The following is a 27,803-nucleotide window of genomic DNA, read 5'->3' as shown; positions in this document are numbered from 1 at the left end:
CCAGCTCAGATGAGTAAATAATGTGCAATCATGTGTGTGATTTGGTTTCACCAAGGAGTCATCCATTGAGATTTCATTTCTTGTAACCATGACAATGCTAATTGTGCGTGGTGAGAGCATTCAAAACAACACAGTCGTCAATTATGACTCTCTCACAAACACACAGCAGAGGAAACAGGTCATGTTTCAGATGATGGTGTAATTAGTACCCACAGGTCCCTCTGTTCAACGCTCCTTCATTTGAAACAGCATTCAGCTCCTATATCCTTCCATACATCCCCAGCTTGGAATACAGTGGTTAAGCTGGCAATAGCTGAAGTTTAATCTTTTCACTTCTGCTTAGGTCAGTTGCCTGGTTTTCAGGTCTTAACCTTGTTATTCGATAGTGTTCCTCCTATATATTTTTAACTCTACCTCCTGATGAAAGCTTCATTCACTGCATGTGGTCGATCAGCTGTTTGTCACCAGGAGGAGCAGCAAACAAGTCAGACACCAACGCTTGTCAAAAACAGCTCATCTTTTATTCTTTATGTTGTGGTACAGTAAGAAAGAACAACAGCAGCAGCTCTGTGGGCAGGAGTGAACAACAGTGAGACTGACAGTGACAGTCAGGTGTACACAGTGTATTGATTATTGATAGATGAACAGATGAACTCTAACCCTTCTCCGTAGCAGCCACACTCGCTCACACACACGCTCCTCAGCGGTGTCTGGGTTCTGACATGTTGGTATTATTCTTCTGTTTTCAAGCCAGCAACTCAAGTGATGTATTTTCATTTAGTGACTCTACAGGAGTAAAACCATGTACTCATGAATGACAGCACCTTCTTTTCACAGCACTTACATCACCTCTACAATTCTACTTCTGATTTCTTCCAGAGGAAAGTTTCTGGGATTTCTCTCAACGAAAACTGTATCATTTAAAAAAAACAATGCGTTTGTGCCAGCATAAGAAATAGAGAATTATGTTATCCCAAAGACTATGAGAGCAGGAACAAACAGCTGACCTTCCACCTCCTCTGCTGGATTATTTACAAATTGAGCCAGAAGTCTGACTTTAACGATTCAGACTTATGAAAAAAACAAACAAAATGGAACTGTTTGTTGCATTGTGGCCCTAATCCTCTTCCATAGTCGAGTCACTCTGCAGTTCTTTATCAAGAAATAACTCAAGTGCATAATTACTTCTGGACAACATCAAAATACAGTCAGTTTTATATGGCTCTTTTTGGTTGTTTTTTTTTTTTTACACACAAACAGAAAAATATTGATTTATTTTTTCATATTGACAATGGTTCTCTGCAAAGTGACTTTAATTATTTTTTTAAAAATATTCTTATTGCATATATACGTATCCCTTTTAACAGGATACACCTAAATATTCACTGGTGCAGCCAACACTTTTTAAAGTCACATAATTAGTTAACTGGAGACCAGGGCTTGTAGAATGAATAGGCCTGTACCTGGAGTGGAAAGCTTATGGTTTTGTCAGTATTGTTGCATGAAGACTCAAAAACATTCCAAGCTAGTCTGTAAAATGGTAAAAAAGAAAAAAGTGTGGCACAGTACCGACTAGGGATGCAACAATATTCAATATTTTATCGAACCGTTCAATACGCCCTGGTAGGTTCAATACACAAAGGCAAACAATACAATACAATACAGTACAATACAATACTACAATAACGTTTGCTGTTTAACTTGATTGGATACTGCATATGTTTTTTATGGAAGGCAATTAAGATAAGTGTTAAATTTTTATAATAAGGTTTGTGGTTTGACTATATCTGCTTTTAATTATTTTTACATGCAATATTGCCTTTGCTAGTGTGAGTAGTTTTATATTAAGATATTGAAACCGTACCGTTACCGTGGCCCAAAAACTGTGATGCATACCGAACTGTGGGAAAACTCTACCATTGCATCCCTAGTACTGACGTGAATATTTATGCAAATGATGATTTTCTCTTTAATATTTATTAAAAAATGACACAAATTTATAGACATTTGTTTTCAGTTTGGCATGAAAGGGTCTTTTTCTGTTGATAAAAGTAAAACTTTTATTTTTTACTATAATTTAATGTAGTGAGACAAAAAAGGAGTAGAAACATTTCACTGACACTGTCTCCTGACCTTCATCTCACTTCAGGAAAGTCAACACAGAAAATATTGGACAGCATGTTGAATCCAATACGTTAAAGAGAAAATCATTTATACATCAGAGACTGTTTACGGGTGTTGAAGAGTGATACTGCATGTGTGAAATAAGTGACTCCAGAGGGAACTGACCCAGTGATGTCACTTCCAGTCAGCATGGGTTTGGGCTGAAGACTACAGTTGTGACACTGACGTGGAAAGAAGTGAGCTTACCCGACCTCTATAACCTGCTCCTCCTCTCTGCTGCAGGCTACATTAGCCGCTAATAGCATCACACACTCAACTCTCAGACCAAACTGTCAGCAGTTGAACTGCATTGTGGGTAATATAGGAGCCATGTTTTGACAAGGAAGGAGAATGCATGGAATGAAAGATGATATCTCTGGTTGTGTGTTCACTGCAGCTCATACGTTTCAGTCATAGCAGTGACTGTTCATTTAAACAGTTTAAGGCTCTGAAAATACTGTTTGACACAAAAATACTATTATGTTTCACTGTTATATTTTCAATACATTAAAAACAACAGATTTAGTCTGCTACTGGTTGCATTTAGTCTTTTTTCTGTCTTGATGTTGTAGTGTGGATTCTAGAGTGCTGGCTGGATGTACTGAAAGGCAGGAACAACAGGAACAAGCTGCCTGGAGCTTTTAACAGTTCAGGATGAACACATGACCACAAGAAGAAGTGACAGAATGGACAGATGAAAAATATTTACTATAACGAGCATCACTTTTTCATTGGATGGGAGTGAAGCTATCCATCTTCACATTGCTGGGGGGGAGGTGGTCAGTGGATAGATTTAGTAGCATTGTGGGTAAACAGTGAGGGCCTCCGTCAGGTGGAGTAAGCTAAGACCTTGTACGTTGTGTCATGAAGGGGTTCAGAGCTGTTTTATACTTTCAGAAACACTTCCAGTCTTAAAGTATTGCTACAGAATAGGAACTGCACTGTCTGAATCTAAGTTTTACTGCCGACTCTTTGAGGAAGCACTACGAGTAATTTTGATTGCTTATCTTTAGTGGTGATGAAACTACTACATACAAAACAGATTTACTTTTAGGAACATTCTAGAAACGTGGGAACAAATTGAAAAGGATAACACTGACAGGTAGGAGGTAAGACAGTGACCACAGGTTGACCTTTGACATCAGTGACAGGAGGAAGACTTACAGGTTCAAATCAATGTCGTGAGGCCTTACATTGCTAGCAGCAGTTTTTTGTTCAGCACCAATATGAATGTAATGTGACCTTTGGTACCAGTGGTTTATGTTAAGGTATTGAGGTGAGAGGTTACAGTCCTGACATCAGGGTCTTGGTGCCTTACAGGACTGACAGCAGGCCTTTCTGTAATACCAGTGGGAACACAGTTTCACCTTCAGGACCAAGGCACAGTTGGCTGTTGGTTTGTCTTGACAGGCGTCATCTACTGCTACTGATGCTGCCGGGGCTGCTGCTGAATAAACACACACAAGCCAAAATCAGTCTGAAATTTAATTAGAAAGGAAAAGGTCAAAATGTGTCATTAACATCATGAAAGCACTGAAGGAAAACCCTTCCTCACAGTGACGCATGTATGAGTTCATTTATGGCCCGCTGATGGGTGAATGATGAAAGTGTGCTGACAGATTGCATCACCTACAGTACCTACGCACACTGCGTTTGTTTGTGTACCTGGGGCCTCTGTCGGACAGCTCTGGATCTGACAGCTCTGTCGGGCTTCTGGTTTGAGGGCAGAGTCGCAGCTGTGGCCCCTGGTTACCAGCTCCTCCCCCTGATAACACTTCACCTCTCGAACCTGGACGCCACTCCCACAGGTCTTGCTGCACTGAGGGCGCATGAGGGGACAGGACTTTTCATTTTTCTCTACATGTTACTGATGATCACACCAACAGACACTCAGTTCAAATGACAAATAAGATTTCTTAAAAAAGTATGGACACCACACAGAATACGTCTGAAGGTGCAGGAATTTATACAACTAGTCAGTCCTGATTTGAGATCGCTGTGAATGTGTAACAAACTAGAGGTCAGTGGGTCACGAGTCCCCAAATCCAAGACTAGATTTGATTAAACTTTGTTTTTTTCAGCCCTGACGGCTCTGCCTTTGTGAGACTCACACACATGGATCAGTAAAGATCAGCAGATCATTGGTTTCATGTCCTGACAGCTGTCATTTACATTTTCAAGCTCTTTTTTAAAAAGATAAGAGTAATTTACAACAACAGCTTGACTTTATCCTGGAGGCTTTTTACAGGTTGTGGTTCAACCAGTTCTAATAATATTCAGCAAAAATAAAGATTCCAGAGTTCAACAGAAAACAGCAGTGATTCAACAATAAACATCACAAGATGTTTCTCAAATCTGTCCAGAGTGAACCCTCTTCATAAACAAATCAGTAAAGGATCTCTGAAAAAGACAAAAAAAACCAACATCTGCGACGCTGTCAGAGTTTCCTCTGGTACCAGTCAGCTGATTGTCGTCATCGCACTGAAAAGAGTGGAGCTGCAGCTGCAGGCTAATGCTAAGCTAGCTGTGAAGTTTATTTTTCTTCTTTGCCTTCATACACCTTCCAGGTAGGAAGGGTGGAGAAATAAATTATGGGAGAATCGTTGGTCCTGATTTTGATCTTGATAATCAAAACTAAAAGCTCATTTCGATCAATTTTTTACCTCCACCAAGGAAGTAATGTTTTTAACCCTTCATCAGCAGGATTACAGAAAAACTACAGAACAGATTTCCACAGAACCTGGATGGAGGACAGGTCTCAGCCCAGAACAGACCTGTTAACTTTTAGTGCAGATCTGGATAAAGGGACGGATCCTTCTTTAACATTGTGAGACAGGACCTTCTTCAACACTTTCATTCATGTCTCAGGTAATAAACACCTGGATGTTGATGAAAGGCATCAGGTGTATTCAGGCTGCTGGTGTCTGAGTGAGAACAGTTTGATGCAGATCTGAGATCTGGTGACATTAAATTCTGGTTAATCAGTTCTGGCTGCTTTAAATGTCCAGTGATACAGGGCTAACAACTTTGATACTGGATTAGACTTGATTTAATTAAAGGAGACTGTTGGGCCCTGGCGGAGGTTTGCACTCTACTGAGTGCCACTCCAGGTTCTCTACAGAATGGAAATCGTGACAGCCCTAGCAGACAGACAGACTGACAGACAGGCAGGCAGACAGACAAGGCAGGCAGACAGGCAGGCAGCCAGGTACCTGAGACCATGATGTGGTGAACCATTTGGAGCAGGGTCTCTGGAAGCAGGATGAGCTGGTCTCTGGTTTGTTGGTTTGGTCACAGCTGCTGTCTGGAAACTCTTTGAACACACCAGCATCCAGCCCGGCACACACCACCTGACGCTGACGTACACCGCGCCCACATGTAGCATTACACTGACAAACACACAGACAGAGACTGTGAGCACAGTGTTTATCTGTGTGGGCTGGCTCAGCCACAGACCTCTTAAAGTGTACCACACTGCTTCTTTAGTGTTTACCTGTTGCCATTCCTGTTCGACCCAATGGGGGGCGCAATCTCTGTCACCACAGGGATAGATGGCCAGCGGGCGCAGTGATTGGTCACACTGCTCCTCTGACATCACTATCCCACCTGAGGACCGACACATGACTGCACGCATCATCCTTCCCTCTCCACACAATCCTGAGCACTGGCACATACACACATATTTTTAACTGACAATCCTCTCCATAAACTCAATACTACTGACAAGTGTTGAAATGCCTGGTCCAGTGTGTGCTGAACGCGCACGTGTGTGTGTGTGTGTGTTGTCAAACTCACAGGTCCCCAGTCAGAAACTGTCCATCGTCTATCACAGGGCGGGCCTTCACATTCCTGACTTTCTATTGGCTGAGACGACTTGTTACATAGTCTCATTTCCATGGAGCAACGAACCTCCCGAGAACGAACACCCCGAGAGCCACAACGTGCCGAACACTAACACACAAACACACACATACAGTCACTGAATTTTTCTGAGCTCAGCCTCATTAATATTCAGGAAACTGATGAAAAAAAGGATTCAAAAGTTAACGGTTATAATCAGCATGGCAGCAACTCACTTACAGCATTATTTACAGCCATGTTCATTATATTCACAGAGGAGATGAAGCTGCACATGAACAATATGTGATCTAGTCAGAGCTGACTAATCAACATGAAGAACACTGCTGCTGATGTGTTTCCTTCTTGATTGTTGTCATGCTCTTCTGTCTGAAAGCTTTTTCAGACAGAGTTCAGAGTTCCACTTCACACCCATGAAGTCTTCATTTCAACCACAAGCAGCCACGGTGAGGCTCTGGAGAGCTTCAGTATTGCTCTTTACAATGAAGAGAAAGCAGCTGAATGCCTCCTAGTGGCCTCCCTTTGTGTCATGTCCACCATATGGTAGAGGACGAAACGTCCCTTTTGGCCTGAGAGCACTTATAGGACTTTTCCATACAGTCATGCCGGCTCTGCTTTGACTCAGCACGTCAGCCCAGCGTGGCAGGATTTACCTTTCTCATGACAGCAGAGCTACCTGCTGAAGATGTGTCTTTAACTGAGGACATGTTTGTCTTGAGTTGTGGTCAATGGAGCAGGTGTAAATACTTGTCTTCACTGCAGTACTATCGAAGAACAGCAGCTAACAAAGCTCCGCTAAATTAGTGATACACATTTCATTTCCTATAAATTCTTTATGTGCAGTCACACTTTGGCTTGACTCTGGAGGTGGCCCATCGTGGCACAACTTGCCGAGCATAGCGTGGTAATGGAAACACAAAACAGTGACACGGTTTGACCGGGCGCAGTTCAAAAGTGCCACTGAATAGCCCTGTTAGTGAAACATTAGGGGCAGAAACATTAATGGCTGTATGGTTGCTCGGGTAATTATTGTACTTTTTTTGGTATTAGATCTTGGATTTTAAACTCCTATCCAGTTTCAGCTTAAAAATGTATTTTTATTTTATCCACTGAAGATGTCTCTGTTAAAGAGGACTGAATTGTTTGTATGTGTGATTATATGGGAAATGTTTTGATACCAACACTGAAACCTGTAAAGCTTTTCATGGAGCCTTTGGTTACCAGAACACACACTGGCTGTTCTTGGTTCATGGCTTTATGTATTTTTGCTCCTTTGAACAACCTTTTTTCAGATTTCACCACATCAACTTGCTATGAAAATGTGAATTGTGTTACCATGAAAACAAACAAGAACCATCAAAGCCAACAACAACACACACATTCCTCCATTAGACACAGCTCTGTGGCTCGCTGCATTACCTCTGACCACTCAGACACCTCCCACTGGGGTCCACAGCTCTGGCCAAGGCAGACCTTTCTATTGGCTGGTTTGTGCAGGTCATGTGACAAACACAGTGAATCATAGACCGAGGAGTCGAGACCGGGTGACAGCATCTTCCAGCAGCGCACAGTTCGATACTGAACGCCCTCGCCACAGGTTCGAGAGCACTCACTCCACCCACTGGTCTCCCATCTGAGGAGAGAGCGGAGACACGATGCAGTCGGTGAATTGTAAAAAACAGTTTCAGGGATATTTGGTGACAATCACAGTGACAGATGTCAGTCCCTCTGCTGCCTGTGCTTTGAATGTATTATTAGACTACAACTACTGATCAAAAATGTTCAAATCCTTACTTAAAAATAAAAATGACTGTGGCCATATGACTCACCAACAGCATATAACAAGGCTTTAAAAAGAGCAGAAAAAGTCATACGATTTGATTAATCTTGTTTGGCTTTAATTTATGGGCTTTTAATTTAATTTTTGGGGATAACTTGACTTGGCATCTGACATATACTGATAGAAAATCATCCTTGGCATTGAACTGAAGTGTGAAGAGTTTCAAATCAGAGCCTTTAGTTTAACCAGTCAGTCAGTCAGTCAGTCAGTCAGTCAGTCAGTCAGTCAGTCAGTACGTACCTCGGAGGACATTCCTTTCCAGTGCAGAACTCATGTGTGGGCTCAGGTCTGGTCAGAGAGTCACAGTAACTGTCATCGACTTCAGTACCATCATACCGCACACACAGGGCATAGCTAGCAGTGATACCTGGCAATAGACACAGACACACAATGTTAACAGGGAGCAGACACAGTGCAGACATTGATCAACAACATACAAATGATGTGCAGTACAAAATGTGTCTGGTAGAAGAGGATGAAAGTGAACAGGGATCACAGCAAATGAAGACAATGTAACAGACCAATGAGTGAAGACACAGACGGTGTGGACGGTGCAGGTGAGGTCAGTGAGAAGTAATAAAACACAGCAACGTGTCCTGATAGAAGACAATAATGGACAGGGTGGAGGCAGACAGCAGTGCTCCATTACACTTCACTGCAGTATCACACTGATCCAGGGGACACTCACCAAAAACAAAAGACCGACATGTTCAACTTTTTCTTTTATTTTGTTTTGTAATCTTTGAAACCTTTACTCAGCAGTAGAATGTATCTAAGTAGATTTACTCAAGTACTGTACTTAAGGTACAGTGTGTAATAGGTCGCCATTAAAACACCAAAAATGTTCAAATATAGATACACGTAAGCGGATATATATATTTTAGGTGGTTAGAATACGTCTTGCTGTTGGTACCATTTAGCAGCACAATGCTCTGCTTCTCCACACAGACGGTCGTCTGCTGCAGGTAACACACTGAAGAGGGACAGCACCACAAACAACCGCACATCAGAAGACCACAACTATCACTTCAAGTAAAAATCTGAAGTACTGCTTTACTTTAGTCTTTTCTGTTTGGGTCACTACTTCCACTACATTTAACTGACTGCTTTAGTTAGTAGTTACAGGCATACAAAACATGTAAAATATGATGTTCTGTTATTAATTGACTTACTTAACAGTTTATACAAGTACACCTGAAATAATTAGTCAATTAATGAAAATTAAATGGAAACTTTTTTGATTATCATTGAAGTAAATTTTCATGTAAAAACGTTTTTCACAGTTTCACAACTGTGAATATTTGCTGCTTTTTCTTTCAATCATTTTTGATAATTCCAATGTATTTTGATAATGTTGGACATAAACACAATGAAGGTGCTGCTTTAGGTGCTTGGTAAGTGTGACAGCAAGTCTCACTATTTTCAGAATTTTCGAAATAAACAGTCAAGATATTAATGGAAAAAATAATCAGAACCATTCAGTCAGATACAAAACAGTTAAGAATGACTTCCCCCTCGACCGGCGGTAACAGTCACATTCTGCTTTCTATAAAAAACTGTCAATAGAATAATACAGTATATAACAGTAAATGTGAAGGATCTGAATACCTCCGCCACAGGCTGTGTTCTGATATACAGTTTTAATAGACACAACAGCGTTCACAAGTTGTTTTATGAAAGACAATACAATAAATGTCAGTGTTATCATGTTGATGTAAATGCGTGTTGTGCATGTGTTTACCTGTTGTACAGGTAGAGCTACATGGAGCATATGCAGAAACCTTCCAGCGATACATGTCTGCCAGACTGATATCTGGGTCCAGACCAACGTCAAAGTCATTGCTAGAGAGACAGAAACAGAGACAGAGACGGACAGCTACACTTTTCAACATTTTCCAAATCATTTTATAAAAAACCCTGAATGTAACATGCATAACACGGACGGAAGAACATGAATGTCATTAAGTTATATTAAAAGACCTGCAGGCAAACCTGAACACAGACTTACCTCTCTGTGTTGGCTGCCTGTACTGCAGACACCTGCTGCAGCTGTACCAAGATGGCAGTGTGTGTGTCTGTTTGTGTTTCTGTGTGTACAACAGAGTGTGTATCAGTGACTGTGAGTATGTCTGAGTGCAGTTCCAACCGTGGGTCAGCGTCTAGCTCTGTGTCTGTGGCAGACAACATGTCCACTTGTGTCTCTGCTGGTGAATGTGGATCAGTGAGTGTGTGTTTAACAGAGTGTGTGTTTGACTGTGTCTGGTTGTGATGTAAGTCCTCCAGTAGCAGATAGGGGGCGTCTTCCGGCAGCTCTGCAGAATGAACACTCTGACTACCTGTGATTGGATGTAAACAAATGAATGTTTTATGATATTTCTGACATTAAGAGATAATTAACAGTGAAGAAGATTGTGGCAAAATAACAAAAGCCATTATTGAGACGAAGCAAAATATATTTGTTTGACAAAATTTCTATTAGGCTCCATTAAAAAAATACGACTATAATAATTATAATAACTCATGGTATGTATTATTTTTTCTGTTTGAGTGTAATTTTTATGGTCTCTTCACACGGCGGTCAGAAGTCGAGGTCCAGCTACAGAACAACAAATACTGGAGGTGCGATGACCTATTGGGTCTGCCACTTCCCATCACATCCAATCATTTCTACCTGGAAAAGAGAGCAGCAGAGAGTTGTCTTCATCAGTGGAAGGTTCGTCAATCGAGTTGGAGGAACTTCCTAAATAAACAGAAAAACAATTTGAGCAATGAGACAAACAGAATATTAATGACAGACAGGTAAGTAAACAACACCAAGAGGCTGGACAAAACAATTCTGCTAATGTGAAGGTCAGTATATATTCTCCAAGCAATGATCAAATGGATCCGGATCTGGGGAATTTGGAGGCCAGGTAGATGCCCCGAACTCTTAATCACAGTTTTTGCAGTGTGGCACGGAGCATTAACCCTGCTGGGGGGGGGCAGCTGGTTCATTTCTGTTGCTGCCGTGCTTATTTCATGTACTGTGCTGCTTTGCTAGTGTCTTTACCCAACAGTAACACCTGAGCAACATCCTAACTGGTAGGTAGCTAAGCTGTCATTACCTTCAGTCTGTGGCCCAACAGGTAAATCATGTTTCCAACTAACGTTGGTGAATGTGTTGTTATTAATGAGATATGACAACATGCATTTTAAATGAATGAGATGTATATACTTGAAAAAAGACTTGTATGTCAGCTGATGTGTGGTGCAGGGTTTTCTACAAGGCTCTATAACAGACCAACGTTTGTATTTAACTCCATGATTACTGACTGATAATTTCAAACTGGAACAGTGAGCATGAGCAGATTTTAAACACTAATGTCTTCTCACAAAAGTTAAAGCTTGTTTATTCAAGGACAGAGCAATCTGTGACTCACTGTAGCCAGACGGCACTGGAGGTCCCCGCTCTTCCACATCATTATGGCTGAATACTTGACTTGTGACATCAGCTGGTCTGAAGACCAACATGGCAGCAGGCGGTGGAGGGCTGGGTGTCCTGACCTCCCACACTACTTCTTCCTCCTCCTCTTCATGCAGCCGGACATCTGATTGGTCATCAGCTCCTAGCTGGGTGTTGTAGTGATGAACGGTTGTCACGCTCACTCTGCTGTGGTTCATCGCTCTAAGTAGATCCCCTCTGACGTCCTCATTTACCTCGTTATAGGTGAGGTTAAGATGAGAGTGGGAGGGGCCTGTGGTGATGCCTTGTGCAGCTGTGATGTCATGAGATGTGCGTGGGATGGTGTACTCATAGGTGATGTGGGGGAGCTTCCCGTTCATGTTATAGTACTTCATGCCCAAAGAGAAAATCACAGGTTAGTTACTTCAGACTGGAAGTGAAATCACCTTCATGACAGTAAAATGTACATATACTTGTACTGTGTGTGTGTGTGTGTGTGTGTGTGTGTGTGTGTGTGTGTGTGTGTGTGTGTGCTACCATAACGTTCAGGCCCTGAAGTGTTGGTCCCTGGGCAATGATATACTCCAGGCCATCAGAGAAAACATTGCTGGGACGTCTGTATTTAAACACTGTTCCTGCTACACGGAAGTTTTGAGGATTGTGAAACACAGTGTTTCCATTGAAGAAGAAATGACCAGCTTCATCTGACAGGGCTAGATAGGAGGGGAAACATCAGGGGGAGGGACTAAGACAAGGTGATATTCAAAATTGGGTCAGAACCCAAAAACCCACAGAAAGATATGTCATTTTCAAATTAGTAGTTTCTACAATGTATCAAGTGGTTCTTATTTTGGAAAGAAGAGTTAGGGAAGAAGATCAAAATGATCTTTGTGCAGTCGGTACAAATGTAGGCCCAGATCATGTTTAGCCTAGCTTAGCTTAGATATGTTAAATATAATTTCATAACAAACAGAAAAAACGTTAACTGTTGATTTGGTTCACAGGTTATTGACCTTAAAGGAGTTGTTGGTTCTCACCCAGGATGTTCTCAGTCTTATGTCTCTCTATGATCTGAATGTCTGAAGCTCCAGCTGGGATGTTGGTGATGAACACGTAGCCTGATGACAAAAACAGCTATTTTAAACACTGGCACAATGGTCTTTTGATGATTGTCATGGGGAGCTTTGAAAAGAAATTGTGGACATATGAAAGAAAAAAAATTACGGAAGCCCTAAAGGGCCATGCATTCATACATTTTATTTCCTCCGTTTTCCCGTGATAACGAGTTAATTTCATTTGTTTTTTCGAGATCTCCAGTTTGGAAAGTATGTCGGCGCCTTAAGACGTGCTATCCATGCTGAAGCATGAGGCTGATAGTAATTTCTTGTTGAATGGGTCCATGCAGCTAAACTAAGTCTGTTTACGACATCCACTTGTTTATAACACACATCGCATTCTATGTAGAAAAATAGTTTTGGGTTTAAATAAAATACACTGGTTGTCGGATACAAACTATTATTAACATTGGGTCTCATCAAACATCAGTCAGTCGTTCATCCAGGGCCCTAATTTGTTGAATGTGTTCAAGTCAAGTCAAAATAATTGTGCAGATCAAAAACTGTTTCATGTTTGGATGTACTGCTCACATTATAACATCAGCTCTGCAAAGGTGCATTCTAAATTATACAAACTATCATCTATTGGATGAAATCTGAATTGAAGATTTTTTGATTGAAGTTTGATTGAAATGCTGATTTCTTGTCAAATTTTCATGATTTACTTTGACTGGGACCAGACTTTGACTTGAAATAGAGTTTAGATTCTCTGCCCGAGCCTGAGCCCGAACATGACCGATATTTCCCGCCACTATCCTCTGGCTGGGCCCTTGATCAAGCATTTGTGTTTTTTTTTGTTTTTTTTAATCATTACTTTATTCATTTGCGATCCATTCCATTCTGAATAAACAAACAACGCAGTTTACATGCTTCGTCCTTGTTGCATTATTCATTAAGATAATTCTAAACAGATTTCTGTCGTTCAAACAACTCGGAATTGTAGTTGAGAACGTCAGTTATAACAGCCCACTGTAACGTGGGCTGGTGATGGGGAAGGTGATGGTCCACTTTAGTGCGGGTGGCTCCGGTTACTCAAGAGACGGCAGGCAACATGTGGGGGTTTCCGCACGACACTTTTATTCATAATACTGACCATACCATGCCAGGTCTCTACGGCTCTAGATGTCTAGATGCAAACGAACACAGGTCGAGGTTCTTGTACCAACACTTTACAAAATAAAGACAAAATAAAATGGGGAGTCTTCACTCTGTCGGCAGTATCCTTTCTCATGGGGAGCAGAAGTACACCTGCTCTTCTTCATCGTACAAGTTACATTACCCACTAAACAAAAGGAGGTGCCACCTAGTGGCGCTACATTGAATAACTCTGACTGTTACACCACGTATTAAAAAATTGTCGGGTTTAAATCGGGCTCGGGCTCATAATTACAGTTAATGTGTCGGGCCGGGCCGGGCCGGGCTCGGACACAACGTGCACGGGCTCAGGTAGGGTCGGGCTTGTCTAAGCTCTACTTGAAAATGATCAACACTTAGACTAAATCTAAAATTAGCTGACAAATTTAACCAAACAGACAATTCAATAATCAGTCAGAAGAACTGCAGTCACAGAAAAAGTGTCATTTGCAATAGTGTCTGTGTAGCCATTACATCGACATCCCAGCAGTTCTACAGTTCGGTGAAGACAACCCGTCACAAACATGTGAGGTTTGTGGAGCAGGCTGCTGAAGGCCCAGATAATTGTTAACTTTAAACACAAAGTGTAGTTGTGTGAGTGTACCTAAATTCAACACCAGATAACTGGACTTCAGTCTGAATGGTATATAATGTATACTCATATGCACATCTGTCTACATGTGTGTTTGTGTGTGTGTTACCTAACTGTGTGAGTGCCTTCCTGTATGATCCAGAGATGCGCTGGCATGAAGTCCCGTTGCCTCCACATACGCCACATCTGTCTACTGTTTTACTGCTGTACAGCTCTCCATCACATCCTACAGGCTGGAGGAGAAGCGGAGCATAAGGTTGTTCATCCAGCCAGTGGAAATATATGTTGGGTGGTATTTAATACATTAAACACATACAGCATTAGTAATTCTTACAAAAAAAATAATGACATCACAAGTGTTTCCTGTTGGGTTACCTGACATATTCCCTCTATACAGACTCCAAGGTATTTGGTATCGCGGCAGAAGGTACCATCATGGGCAGGCACGAGCAGCTGACGCTCACCACTGATGGTTGTACACTGCAGGTCACATGGCTTATTGGAGATGCTGATGTAATCAGCTACATGGGAAATGACATAATTTTAAAAAGATATTTACTTTACTGACGACACAAAATAGGATTTCTGTGTAATGAAGGCTTCAATGAGTTACATGTGATTATCTTTTGGGATTGCCTGATTGCAAAGTTGCCAGGTGCAGTTTGAGCTGAAGGTGGTAGATGATCTGCTGAGGACTTAAATACTCCATGTCAGCAGCCAGATCAACAATTATCAGAAGACAATTTATTTTCATTTATTCAACAAGGGACACAATGCAAGTAGTGGATATTAAAGGGTAACTGCACCAGTTCAACACATCCAAGTGTGATTACAGGTCTTGGTGAATACGACTGCATATGTGAATCTGGCGCCTACATTGCCCATAATGCAACTTAGCCACAAAGTGACATCACTTGAGGCAATTTATCAGATAACATGCAGTGATCTCTGGAGTTCCCCCTTAATGTCCAGTATAATCAGCTGTGAGCGTGTGGAGAGAGTCCATACCGCTGCATTTCAGTTAGAGCTTAGATCGGGCCCAAAAACTCAAGCCCGACCCTACCCGAGACCATGCACGTTGTGCACAGTCAGAGTTATTCAATGTAGCGCCACTAGGTGGCGCCTCCTTTTGTTTAGTGGGTAATGTAACCTGTACGATGAAGAAGAGCAGGTGTACTTCCGCTCCCCATGAGAAAGGATACTGCCGACAGAGCGAAGACTCCCAATTTTATTTTGTCTTTATTTACATAAGAAGAACCTGCAAGAACCTCGGCCTGTGTTCGTTTGCATGTATGCCTGTAACATCTAGTACCGTAGAGACCTGGCATGGTATGGTCAGTATTATGAATAAAAGTGCCGTGCGGAAACCCCCACATGTTGCCTGCTGTCTCTTGAGTAACCGGAGCCACCCGCACTAAAGTGGACCATCACCTTCCCCTTCACCAGCCCATGTTACAGTGGGCTGTTATAACTGACGTTCTCAACTACAATTCCGAGTTGTTTGAACTACAGAAATCTGTCTAGAATTATCTTAATGAATAATGCAATAAGGACGAAGCATGTAAACTGCGTTGTTTGCTTATTCAGAATGGAATGGATCGCAAATGAATAAAGTAATGATTAAAACAAACAAACAAAGAAAACCCACAAATGCTTGATCAAGGGCCCAGCCCGGCCCGACCCGGCCCGAGGATAGTGGCGGGAAATATCGACCTCGGGCTCGGGCTCGGGCTCGGGCAGAGAATCCAAACTCTAATTTCAGTTTCCTTTGTCTGTGTTAAAAGAGTGATAACTGGATTAATAAAAGGGACAGACAGATTGAAAAAAACATGACTGATGGATGGATATTATACCTGGGTAAAGAGGTATCCACTGGTAGTATCTTCTTCCAAAAGCTTTAGAATTGAACTGGGAACACTGTTGCTGTTTGAAGCTAACACTGGGGCTGGGACAGAGCTGAAAAACACAACATACACACACAGAAAAGAGTTTTTTTAAGTGTTTTGCTTGTTTTTTCCTGTAAACCTCAGCACCCTAAGGGTGAATGACTCAGTGGATAATTAATCAGTATAGTATCAATATCAATGCAGTATCATACCTGGTTAGGGCAGAGCTGGTACTGTTTAGGAGAGCCAACACAATATGAGCTGTTAACATTCTGAGTGGTGGACAGCCTGAGACAGAGACGGGATACAATACAGGTTTAGAGAATATCATATGGTTAATATACTGTATTACATAGACAACATGGTTTGATGAGTATGAAAAGGATGTGAATCAAATGCTGGGGCCTTCACAGTCACCCCACCTGAACTCAACTGAAACCTATAAGCCTATTAATATATAATGGATGAAATATTACCAATGAATATTGCTTAAAAAGGTGTAATGTGTCATATTCGGTCAGAATTTCAAGGTAGCTCCAAAAATAAATGGGGACAGCATATCACCAGAGTAACTGACAACTGCTGCTCTTTGCTAGCTCTCCTTGAAAGTAGCTAGCTGAAGACAGAACCAGAGAAATCAGTCTGAAGACGGGGGACACAGTACAGAGGTGATTTACAGCCGATCTGACCAGGACTATGGTCCAGGGACGAGAAGACATAGCAGGCGAGGACAGGAGAGGACAGAGAGAGGACAGAGAGAGAGTCGGACACCAGCAGCAATATTTTCACATGATACTCTGTGAATTGAGGACTTATTTGGACTGAACCAGAGGTGACTGTGGAGACAAACCAACACTGTTCTGGTGACTGTTATTCAGTTTGTGTCCAGTTTGAATAAAGTGTGTTTTATTATGAGTTAACAAGGTGATTCAGCTCGTCTTAGTTCAGTCAAAGAGAGAAACTTGAATTCAGACGTGTACAGTTGTAGTCTTCTGTAGAGTAAAGAAAACATAAGTGAGAATATTCCTTTCTTGACATTTTGTGAGTTTATTTTGTTCATTCATTAAAATGAAAGCCAAGAGAGCTTGTAAAACATAGTGCGGTCACTGCTGACATTAATGCTATCTCCCAGCTGAAACTACAGGAGCTGTCAGACTATCACCTCTTGAGCTACAGACTGGTGTTAAGAGACAGGATGGGCCGGGGCTAGCTGGTTAGCATGCTAACTTCAGTAGACATCTCTGTAACACAGAACGAAGACGTCTCTGACAGAACGTCAACACTGTTTCACTCTCTGCTGATAATGTTAGCTCCTTTTTTGAATGTTTTAAACTAAAATTCTGGCCCAATCTTACAAATATCCCCTTTAATGATAGTGAAGAAGCTAATGGCCAGTAGAAACTAAACATGAGGGCTGAGCCTGTGGGCTGCCAGCTGAAGAGCCAAAGCTAAGTGGGCGTTTGGAAAATTACAAAACCAGGGTGAAGAAAAGAGCAGGGAGAAATTCTACTATCCCAACCATCTCTTTCCCAAACGTTTCTTTTGTATACACTCTGTTAAGCCCCAGCACAGATCACGGGACATCGTACCCATTCCTGTTTCTTTGTGGAATAAACAGTGATTCACTGACATTTAGTGCTTGTAATTAAAAGTGAGTTTGTTTCTGTAAAGAGTAGCTCGCAGCTGCCGCTATGACCAAAAAGTACTTGTATACACTTCTCAGACGCTTGGCACTAAATTCACATTCAGAGTGCTTCATACTGACTAATGCTAATGTTATCCCCATTACTGTCTCATATTCTACTGACTACTTACAAACTGAATTATTACCATTACTTGCTCATTTGTTTTCCATTTGAGCCCCAAACTTCACCTTCCTTTTGTTGTGGTCACAGAGCAATCCATGTTTCCAGGTGAGAAGCACTGCCTTCAGTTACTGCTGCTTTTTGACACTTTTCAGCAGCTGCTTGAGTTCGCTATAATAAAAAGTTTGTTTTATACAACATCCCATCTGATATACCTGCTGGCAGATGATGTTAATAATAATAATCAGTATTAGTATCAGTACCTATCAGTATATATACTGTTGTCTACATTTGCTAATATGGAGACCTGTTTTTTAGATTACTAACCAGAAATAAATCAAATAGGTGATTTATATCTATTAAATTCCCAGTGAAGTTTACCGTTTCAGTGCACCGACGTCATTTCACACAATAACGTGGCCAATATATCAACATCATATTTTTTTACTCCTCACTTTACTCGGTATCTGCATCAGCCCCAAATTTTGAGTATCAATCAGGCTCTATTTCATAGCTTTCACTCCTGTATTTGTTTTTTAACCAAACAAGTAAGTACATACTTGATCAACATTAGCTGAATAAAGAACATTAACAACTTGCATTATTTAACAGTACAGGAGGAAGGAGCTCTTTGTTCACTTTAAACCAGCTGATGGCATCACATCTCAAGAGTCTCACAGCTTGACACGTTTGCAAAGTTTGCATCAACATGTAGAATATTTCTGCAACAGCCGTACCAAAAAAAATCCTAGAGTGCTGTGGTTTATGGTCGACATGATTCTAACTGTGTGTGTGTGTGTGTGTGTGTTGGGGAGGATCTACAGCTCCAACATGGAGTTAATGCATCTGTCTTTCATTACTATGTTAACTGCACCCCCTACACACACCTCCTCTGTCTATCCATCTGTGTCTCTCTTTCTTCAGCCCATCCTCCTACACTGTTTATATGATGAAGTAGGAGAGACAGCAGGAAGAGGTGAGCTGGAGGTCACTATGTGAGAGTGTCACATCTAATTGGTAGAAGGTGATGAGGGTAGCACAGGAGAGGAATGGGAGTGAGAGAAAAAGCAGGGGGAGAGGCGAAAAGGGGAGGAGGTGAACAGGGTAGTGTGGAAATTAGAAGTGAAGAGGAGAAAGAAAAGTGGAAAAGAGGGGTAAAAGAGGCAGACATGAGAGGAGGAAATGTGAAGGAGAGGAACAAAGACACGAGACAGGAATGGGGAGGAGGGGGAGCGACAGAAGGCCGACAGTGAGGGCAGAGCAGCGTTAATCTTGGTTGACAGAAACTTCCGCAAGTCTGACAGGAGGAGGTCAGAGGTAACAAGATGACTACAAACACACCATTTCTGTCAGTGCTCTAACTTCCCTCTGTGTATCGCCTTGTCTCTACTCTCTTCCTCAGCATGTTACTGCTGTGAGGACATCTTAACATATGTTTCCTTTGTGTCTTTACATACAAGACATGAAGGAATCATTAAATACCCAAACTGTTTAGTCTCTAAATACTCTGGGCCCATTGAACTGCCGGCACATAAACTGTAGATGCACAAACTCAATTGCAATGCAATGGACTGGTAGTCCACTTGTGTCTGTTTGGAAGTTTCCTGGCTCCAAACAAACCCACTGGGTGGAGTGAGGGTTTGTTTATTTAGAAAAGACTGCACAGTGCAATCCTGGTGATCATTTTGGTATGAAGTTGCACTTAAACCTGCTTAAACCACCTCCTATAACAGACCTACAGATATTTGAGTGACTGTATGAACTGTGAATGTGGTTAAGGCAGGGTCTCTACAAGGCAGATTAATGGCTGAGTTTTATTAATGATGTCATGCAGCTGTAACTTCAATTATTTTTATCTCCTGACATGGTGACATAATTGGTCAGGATCTAACAGGAGTGGAGCTTTATTGTTCTACACACCAGACGAGCTGTGATGCAGGGACATTATTTAGTATTTAGCAGCTGTCCTGACAGCTATGATGAAGTTCGGTCAAGACATGGGCTTAAGACCTCTGAGGGTGTCCTGTGGTGTCTGGCACCAGGGCGTTTTATAGTGGATCCTCTGGGTCCTGTATGTTGGGGGTGGGGCCTCCATGGATCAGACCTACTCCAGCACATCTTACAGATGCTCGATCAGATTGGGATCTGGGGAATTTGGAGGCCCGGTCAACACCTTGGGCCCTTTATTGTGTTCCTCGAGCTGTTCCTGAGCAGTGTTTGCGGTGTGTCAGGGCACATTGTCCTGCTGGGGGGCCACTGCCATCGGGTAGTGTTGTTGTGATGAGGGGGTGTACTTGGTCCACAACAGTGTTTGGATGGGTGGTGCGTGTCAAGTGGCATTCACATGAATGCCAGCACCCAAGGTTTCCCAGCAGAACATCGCATTGTGATGAGATGATCAATGTTATTCACGTCACCTGTCAGTGGTTTTAATGTTGTGGCTGATCGGTGTATATAAAATACTCTTTTCAAATGCACAATTTGTAATTTCTGCCACCATGAGTCTTTCAATCAAAACACAGCAGAAAACATTTGCAGAGTTATTGTTTGGGACGAGCCAAGCAGTGCTACTCAGAGCCTCCAGCTCTGGAGGAGAGAGTCGGTGCAGATCCAGACCTTCTGGCGGAAAAAACACCTCAGATTCTGCTCTGATCCGGAGCTGTTTACCGATGGGAGGAGAGCTCAGAGATTATTTTTGAACTTTTGGTATTAAAAAGTGGATTTATCTTCACTCCTGTTTATCAACCTGACTGCAGCAGTGATCCGGAGGTGACCTCCATTGTCGGGTGTTTCTGTTCTGTAATATTGACTGCTGACTGGAGCTGGAGGGGAAATGTACTTTACTTCATGAACTACGGGTTTCACCAACTAGTCAACTCATCGACTACTATAACCACTAGTCGACGCTGTGGGCAGCAGTCAACTAGTCGTGGACAAAATAGCCAATAGTTAGCACTAGCAGTAACATTAGCTGCAGTGAGCAACGCACTGTATGGAGGAAGATGAGCATTAGTGACAGACAAGTGAAGACAGCAGGCAGTAGACTTGCTTGTCAACTTTGTCATGAAGGGTATTCGACCAGTATCTGCTCTTTCTGGAATTGCTGGATAAAATTAATCAATAAAATAAATACAGAATAAACACTTGCAAGACTAATGGAAATAAACCACCACCACCAAATAATGCAGCTTTAAGTTACGTTTGCTGACTTCTTTCCAGACTCTCTGACTCTCTCCTGGAATTTACAGCAACAGGCAACCCCCCGAAAAAACACACCAGTACCCTGAGTAAAGTAGTAGAACACAACTCAACAAGTCATAAATAAGTTATATATTTTTTAAGTAATTCCGATAGTAACAAAGAAAACATGTTGCCTCAGTATACAGGAAGGCCTACTACTACATTCATAAACTCAACCTAAATGAAACAGAAATTCAGCTCAAAAAAGGACACTGTCTCCAGCTGACAGGATATTTGGAGTGATTAACTTTTTATTATCTGTATTTGAGTTTTGGGACTTCTCAGAGACACCTCAGCCAAACACCTCCGTCTCCGTCCTGCTGCTTTTAATGCCTTAGTCACACTAGAAGACTGTCAGAGTCATCAGGTCGCTATGCTCTTCACACTATACAACTCTCTCACACAATCACTGGCTTTGCACACTACATGACTGATCAATGACAGGGGTCACACGCTACATGACTGATCAGTGACAGGGGTCACACACTACAAGATCACACATGAGACGTGACATGGGAATGATGTGGTCCAAACAGTGGAAGTTGTTTGTTTGCTGATTAGCAGCCTACTTCTAATGATATCAGCCTCCGGGCTGTGCCTAGTTTGTGCTTCCACTGGTGCTTAAATTAGATGGTCACATTCATATGCACTTGCACCCCAAGTCTGCACTTGTGTCTAAGCTTGCACTCAGTTTTCCTGAGGTCCTGAGTGTTAAAGCCAAAATATAATACATGCAACCGTATGTTTTTTTGTAAACACACTACCTCTGTATGAGACAGTGTCTCTCCTGACTCCTCACTCCTCCTCCACAGCTCCTGGAACAAGAGGACCAACTGGACCACTCCCCCCACCACTGAAACACCTCCTCCTGGATCAAAATATATACACAGTACAACAGTCCATTTAGCATGGCATTTCCACTTGGCAGAGATGTAACATCAGATTGCAGTTTGGGGATTAGAGAATTATCAGATGGACGCTCTGAGGTGATGAACAACTACAATGATGGATCTTGTTGGCGTCAGTGTTTGGGCTTCAGTCAGAGCAGTAGCTCCTGTGTGTTGTCCTAAATGTTAACTATGGCTGCAAAAGAAAAATCATATTGTGATTATTTTGACAGATATTGCAATTAAGATATGATTCATGATTAGACCATTTTTGCATCACAAATAATAAGTCGTGATGATGAGACATTTGCTGAGGCAAAAAACATGTTTTCTTCCATCAGAACAAGATCTGTAGACCAGAGGCCTGAGTTCAACATACCAGCAGCCAACAGGATGTGCTTCTGTTATCTGGCTTCACTAACCCAAACAATCACCATCATGCCAAGTGGTCACACAAAGCTGGTTATCTGGAAAACCACATCTAACCATGAGTGCGTTCTCATAAAAGGGGAGGAAAACACACAGTCGCAGCTGCTGAATGCTGAAAGCTGACAATAAAAAAAAGCTAAATTGGAGACGGTGTGAATACATAAAATAACAGGCTTATAATATCACTGCCCCATCAATAAGGCATGAGTAGATGTGATTATAATTACATTTGTGTATTCCATTAAATTAATGTGTTGCTTAGATGTATTCTCATGCCGTGTGTATGAGATGCCTTATTGTTTTAGCTGCTACCCCCGCGGTGTCCACCAGACTGAGGATCTAATAAAAATACATATAAAACATAATTGAAAGCGGTACTTAATATCATATAATCATCATCATAAATGGGACGAGGCTTTAGTGCTTCATCTGTCTCTTAAGAGATGATATCAAGATAAAAAACACAATAAAAAGGCTTTGACATTGCTTACAGCCACAAGAAAAATGTGAACTGAAGAAGACGGGAGGGTGCCCACCTACACAGGAGGACTGATCACGATCCATCACTGAGCTCCACAGGATATTCTACGAATGGTGAGGCCATTTTCCGGAGAACTGATTGGTCAGGAGGCGGTGCTATTATATGTGTGGATCTGTTATCTGGAACATAACCTGTTCTGGAGCAGGTTAGGTTACCCTAGCCCTAACCCACCATGGTGATGTACCCCTGTAAGACGGGAACCAGCTTCGTAACACTCTGAAGTTACCTCACTAACCACTGATCCTGCTTTGTAGTGCAGACCTCAGAGCATCTCTGCAGCACTACACTACTTCAGTATAATGCTGTTTGGTCACACATTTTACCTTTAACAGAAAATCGCATCTTCTTGAGATTTGTATATTGCACTGCGATTGCAATAATATTTTTATAAATTGTGCAGCCCTGACATTAACATTAACCTAAACAGAAGCCTGGAACTGGTGGATGAAACTCCACTTCATCCACTGCGCCCCTCCATAAATAATAGTTTTTGTTTTGTGTCTAGCATAAATGGACTACAAGTCTGTGTGGTTGAATGACAAATACATCAACCTTGAACATTCACACGTTTCAAAAGTGACACAACGAAACACATTGAAGAAGTGTGTGAGTGTGTGATTCAAGTACCTTGTTGCTTGTCTGTTTGACATTCTGACTTCCAAAGCTGTGTGATTGTAGATGGATGCTACGCTGCTCCACCCTCCCTTCACTTCTGTCCTGGCGCGCACACACACACACACACACACACACACACACACACACACACACACACACACACACACACACACACACACACACACACACACACACATTTACTGTGTGAGCCCCCATTGGTTGGGGTAAATTCACTGATGGCTGCCTTAAAATTAGAAATCTCATTTTAGTTGAATTGAACCTTAAATTCACTGGCAAACATAACCAATGATGGGATGTAACTCAGTACCTTTACTCAAGTACTGTGATTAAGTACAATTTTGAGGTACATGAACTTTGAGTATTTCCATTTCCTGCTACTTTTTACTTCACTCCACTCATCCACATCTTGGAGGCAAACACGTTTCTTTTTAACTCCACTACATTTATTTGATAACTTTAGTTACTAGTTAGTTACTGGCAATAAAGTCTTTGTGTTACAACAACAAGAAGACGTTCAAAGATGGATGTTGTCTCATGTAAAATCAAAGTAATATTTGAACTTGAGGTCTTTACTTTTACTAAGCAAGTATAACTTTAGGGTGACTTTAGGGAGCTTTTTACAACAGTGAACATGCTCTAACCATCTAATAGTTCTATCTGCTGACCACTACACAGGAAACTCTCTGAGGTGTCACAGTGAGGTGATTAGGTAGCACAATATGAGTGAACCTGAACCCAAGGTCAAACAGTTTCCGTATCTCAGGTCATTTTTGCCAAAAAAGATATTGGGGCTTGATAAAAAAAAACATATCTTTTGATTTTAAGCATTTGCTAAGAGGAAGACGTGTGTGACAAACTTAAAACTAAACAGCACAGTCGTACTATTCTGGTAAATGGACTTGCATTTCTCCAGCACTTTCCCAGTCTACAGACCGCTAAAAGCACTTTACAACACTTGTCACATTCACACACACACACATTCATACACTGATGCAGAGGCTGCCATGCAAGGTGCCAACTGCTCATAAGGAGCAATTTAAGGTTCAGTATCTTGCTCAAGGACACTTCGACATGCAGCTTGGGTAGCTGGGGATTCAAATCAGCGACCTTCCAATTACTAGATGACCCGCTCTACCTCCTGAGCTACTGCTGCCCCATTTTACTTGTATGTAACTACCTATCAGGTGCAAAAAGGGGTACTAGTTGCATGATAGGTCAAATTATGCTCAACACACCTGACAATAAATTTATATATGAATTTAACACAATGTTGGGTCGAGGTCACAAAAATGTGTTCTTGTGTAAAACTTTTGTATACCCAGGTATAAATTAATCACAAGCAAGTACCTGTGTTTGGTTGTGAAATAAGTGCTGATGTAAAAAAATCTGCTCCACACAGAGCTACAAGTAGAAATCAGAAGGATGTATAGTCAAGTGTTAGGATGTATTTTAAATTCCTCGACTGACAACGCGCACACACACACACACACACACACACACACACACACACACACACCAAGGCTCAACAGGGTCCTTAACAAGCCCACACAGGCTTCTTACTCTATCAGATTACCCTCTGGCTAATTCAACACACACACACACACACACACACACACACACACACACACACACACACACACACACACAAAAGAGGTGTATGCAAAAAAGCATGCTCACAGCCCTCCCTGAGTAAGGATTTGTCATCTAATGCTGTGGTGATGTGGTAAGACAAAGGAACCACACATGCTGAGCACCACAGATGATCTGGTAATGTGAGGGGTTAACAGATCCAGTCTGAAGCCACCTGATATATTCAAACATGTCTGATATCTAGGTTTAAAAATCTGGATGATTATATCCAGACCTTAACAACCAATGAGAGAGGAATCCTGGAGCAGCTGACGGTGCTGCCGAGCAACGGTAAACACTGTAGCTCTTGAAGCCAACGTTAGCTAGCTTTCTACTGTTGACAGAAACTTAAAATCTCTTCTCCAGTTGTCTCTGAGGAATAGAAAACCTGTGTTGACTGCATTTCTCCATTCATCCAGACTCTAAACCTTCTGCTTCTGTTTTATTTCCTCACTGAAACGCGGTACTACAGCAAATTGTTGCACCACGCTAATCTCCATGTTTGTTTTGTTCAGACAGAGATTTCTCCAATGAATATATGAGCATTCATTATTATACAGTAAGTCTGGTATCGGGCCCAATATACCTCTAACAATCGATGCGGTGCACACAGCCGTTAGCTGCATATAGTGTGGATGCAGTTGAATTAACCAATTCATCAAGCCACGTCTTGACAGAAAACATAACAACTGCCATTTCAAACTACGCACCATAAATTCTAAGCCTAAAATAGAAAGCATTACCTCACTGTTGCTATGGTGCATTACGTTTGTGTGTAGTTTTGTGCAAAGAGAGCTTTAACACTGTTGGAAGACAATAACTTTCAATAGTCTGCCAACAAACCATTTCAGATTGCCAGTTGTTGTGTGCTCTACACAACTTTCCTTTGTAACTGCTGCCATCAACTTTATGTGGAGACGACTTCATGCAGTAACCAAGACCTCTTTTAAGTTCACTATACAGCGGGAGTTGTCTCTTTAATTGGTGAGAATGATAAACGCAATGCTAACCAGACAGCTAGCTCTGGGGCATTCATGTTCAGTCCATTCATGTGTCTAGAAACCAAACACTGTTTATGTTTTAATAGAAGAACTGAGTGCTGGGGTAACCACAGCTCAGCAAGTGTCTGCAAACAATCGTTTGCACAGCCTTTGGTAATGCATCTGTTAAGAGTTTCAACCATGAGACCTCGAGACATCCTGATAGGCTGGCTGGCCGACACCATGTGGTCTTCTTTACTCAGACGAACACGCAGACTGGGTGAGCCTTTTGGCCTTTCAGGCAGCATGTTAGTTTTTAGTCAGCTAGCTGGTCATTTAGTCCACAGTGAACTGTGTAGCCAACTGGTGAGTCAGTGATGAAACTATCGCACGTTAAGCCAGAGATGTTGTCTGTCCTGCAATCTATGAGACTGGAGTTACATGTGTGCTTCCTGATAGCCACTGTTCATTTGACTGACTGTATGCTGAAACACTTGGCCACATGAAACACATGAAAGACAAATGGATTTTTCCTACAACAAGGAGTTTGAAATATTGCCTTTGGGGGCGATTAGCGAGGATAAGTCAACTTTAAAACAAGTCTTCAGCTACATCCGCTGTTAAGGAGAATGCAGTAATGCTGTTTTTCTAATAACTTCTTGAAATGTTTTTGGACTTTGCATCAGCATGAGGGTAACTAGATAATGAGTCCATTTTAATTTTTGGGTTAACTTATCCTTTAACCTGATCTTGAACCTGATATTGACATAATTTGCATTTGCAACCAGGTGTCTGAAGGACAAAATATCTATGACTATAAGTTCAGCAAAGCTGCTGTTTTCGGCTCTCATGTCAGAAACAATCAGACCAGTTGAATGTATCTCAGACAAGCAGATATTATGACAGGTCATGTTCATCTCGGTGTTATTTGGAGCAAAATGACACTAGTATGAAGATTATTCTTTAACACGAGGCTATAGTTGGTTTGGAGAAAGGATCCACCAAACACCATTCATCATTTCTATGATTTCTGTCATTCCTTGTTTATCTGGGTCTAATGTAAACACATGTTAGACAGCAGATTTACAAGTCGTTACCGTCTGTTCCTGAAAGCATCCCGCAGCGGCCGCTGAGCAGCTTCACTCCACTTCTGTAGACGAGCTGCGACGAAGGAACAGTGACATTCCCGCATTTGGTAACAGTTAGCTTACCTTCACTCCACAATGACACTGGTTTCATGGTTGTCGAGCTACTCTGAGGACACAAGTTTAATTCAGACATTGTCGTTGTGTTCATTATGTCTGAGCCGAACTGAAAAACGGCCCCAATAATTAATTTAAGGTGAAAACTAGACAGCAGCCTTGACGATAAGCAGAACAGAACCAAAGTGACAGACTTCTGAGCAAACTACCCAGACCCAGACCCAGTCCCCCCTTCTTAACTTTGAACCAGTCTGCGACTGCAGCGGCTACAGCTTCGAGAGGTGGACGAGCAGCCATTCTGCGAGCTATTTACCTTAACGGGCCCGTTGTTGGTTAGCGGGAGAACCGGGAGGTGTAGCAGGAGGAAGGAGCAGACCGGGAGAGCTAAGCCTCCGTTACCGAACATGGTTCATTCATGTCATGG

At 41.9% G+C, this 27,803-nt stretch overlaps 1 protein-coding gene across 8 annotated transcripts; it reads right to left on the bottom strand.

Moving 5' to 3' along the window:
* Nucleotides 1-499: 499 nt before the first annotated feature.
* Nucleotides 500-27,803, bottom strand: LOC141017430 (ADAMTS-like protein 2). Of its 8 annotated transcripts, none has more exons than XM_073492150.1 (21): nt 27,693-27,778; nt 27,275-27,431; nt 23,560-23,644; nt 21,840-21,943; nt 16,243-16,318; nt 15,998-16,100; nt 14,520-14,665; nt 14,254-14,377; nt 12,341-12,421; nt 11,841-12,016; nt 11,281-11,692; nt 10,533-10,601; nt 9,870-10,197; nt 9,603-9,703; nt 8,102-8,228; nt 7,441-7,654; nt 5,959-6,114; nt 5,657-5,827; nt 5,376-5,552; nt 3,829-3,982; nt 500-3,610 (listed from the first exon to the last, which is right to left on the bottom strand). In XM_073492150.1, exons 2-21 carry the CDS (start codon nt 27,367-27,369, stop codon nt 3,462-3,464), a joined length of 3,048 nt encoding a protein of 1,015 aa, XP_073348251.1. In that variant the 5' UTR covers nt 27,370-27,431; nt 27,693-27,778; the 3' UTR covers nt 500-3,461. The 8 variants fall into 8 exon arrangements, with proteins under 8 accessions (XP_073348251.1, XP_073348252.1, XP_073348250.1 ...); XM_073492151.1 differs by having other exon boundaries at nt 27,275-27,426; nt 27,693-27,763; XM_073492149.1 differs by lacking the exon at nt 27,275-27,431 and having other exon boundaries at nt 23,560-23,649; nt 27,693-27,803.

This window comes from Pagrus major, chromosome 21 (genome assembly GCF_040436345.1).
Source record: "Pagrus major chromosome 21, Pma_NU_1.0".
NCBI lineage: Eukaryota > Metazoa > Chordata > Actinopteri > Spariformes > Sparidae > Pagrus > Pagrus major.
This window is presented reverse-complemented; position numbering and strand designations above follow the sequence as displayed.

Coding starts and splice junctions, on each gene's coding strand:
- LOC141017430 (XM_073492149.1), bottom strand. CDS start 27,785: ATGTTCGGTAACGGAGGCTTAGCTCTCCCGGTCTGCTCCTTCCTCCTG. Junction 9,704..9,869: donor CAGGCAGCCAACACAGAGAG/GTAAGTCTGTGT, acceptor CTGTCTCTCTAG/CAATGACTTTGACGTTGGTC. Junction 7,655..8,101: donor GGAAAGGAATGTCCTCCGAG/GTACGTACTGAC, acceptor CTCTCTCCTCAG/ATGGGAGACCAGTGGGTGGA.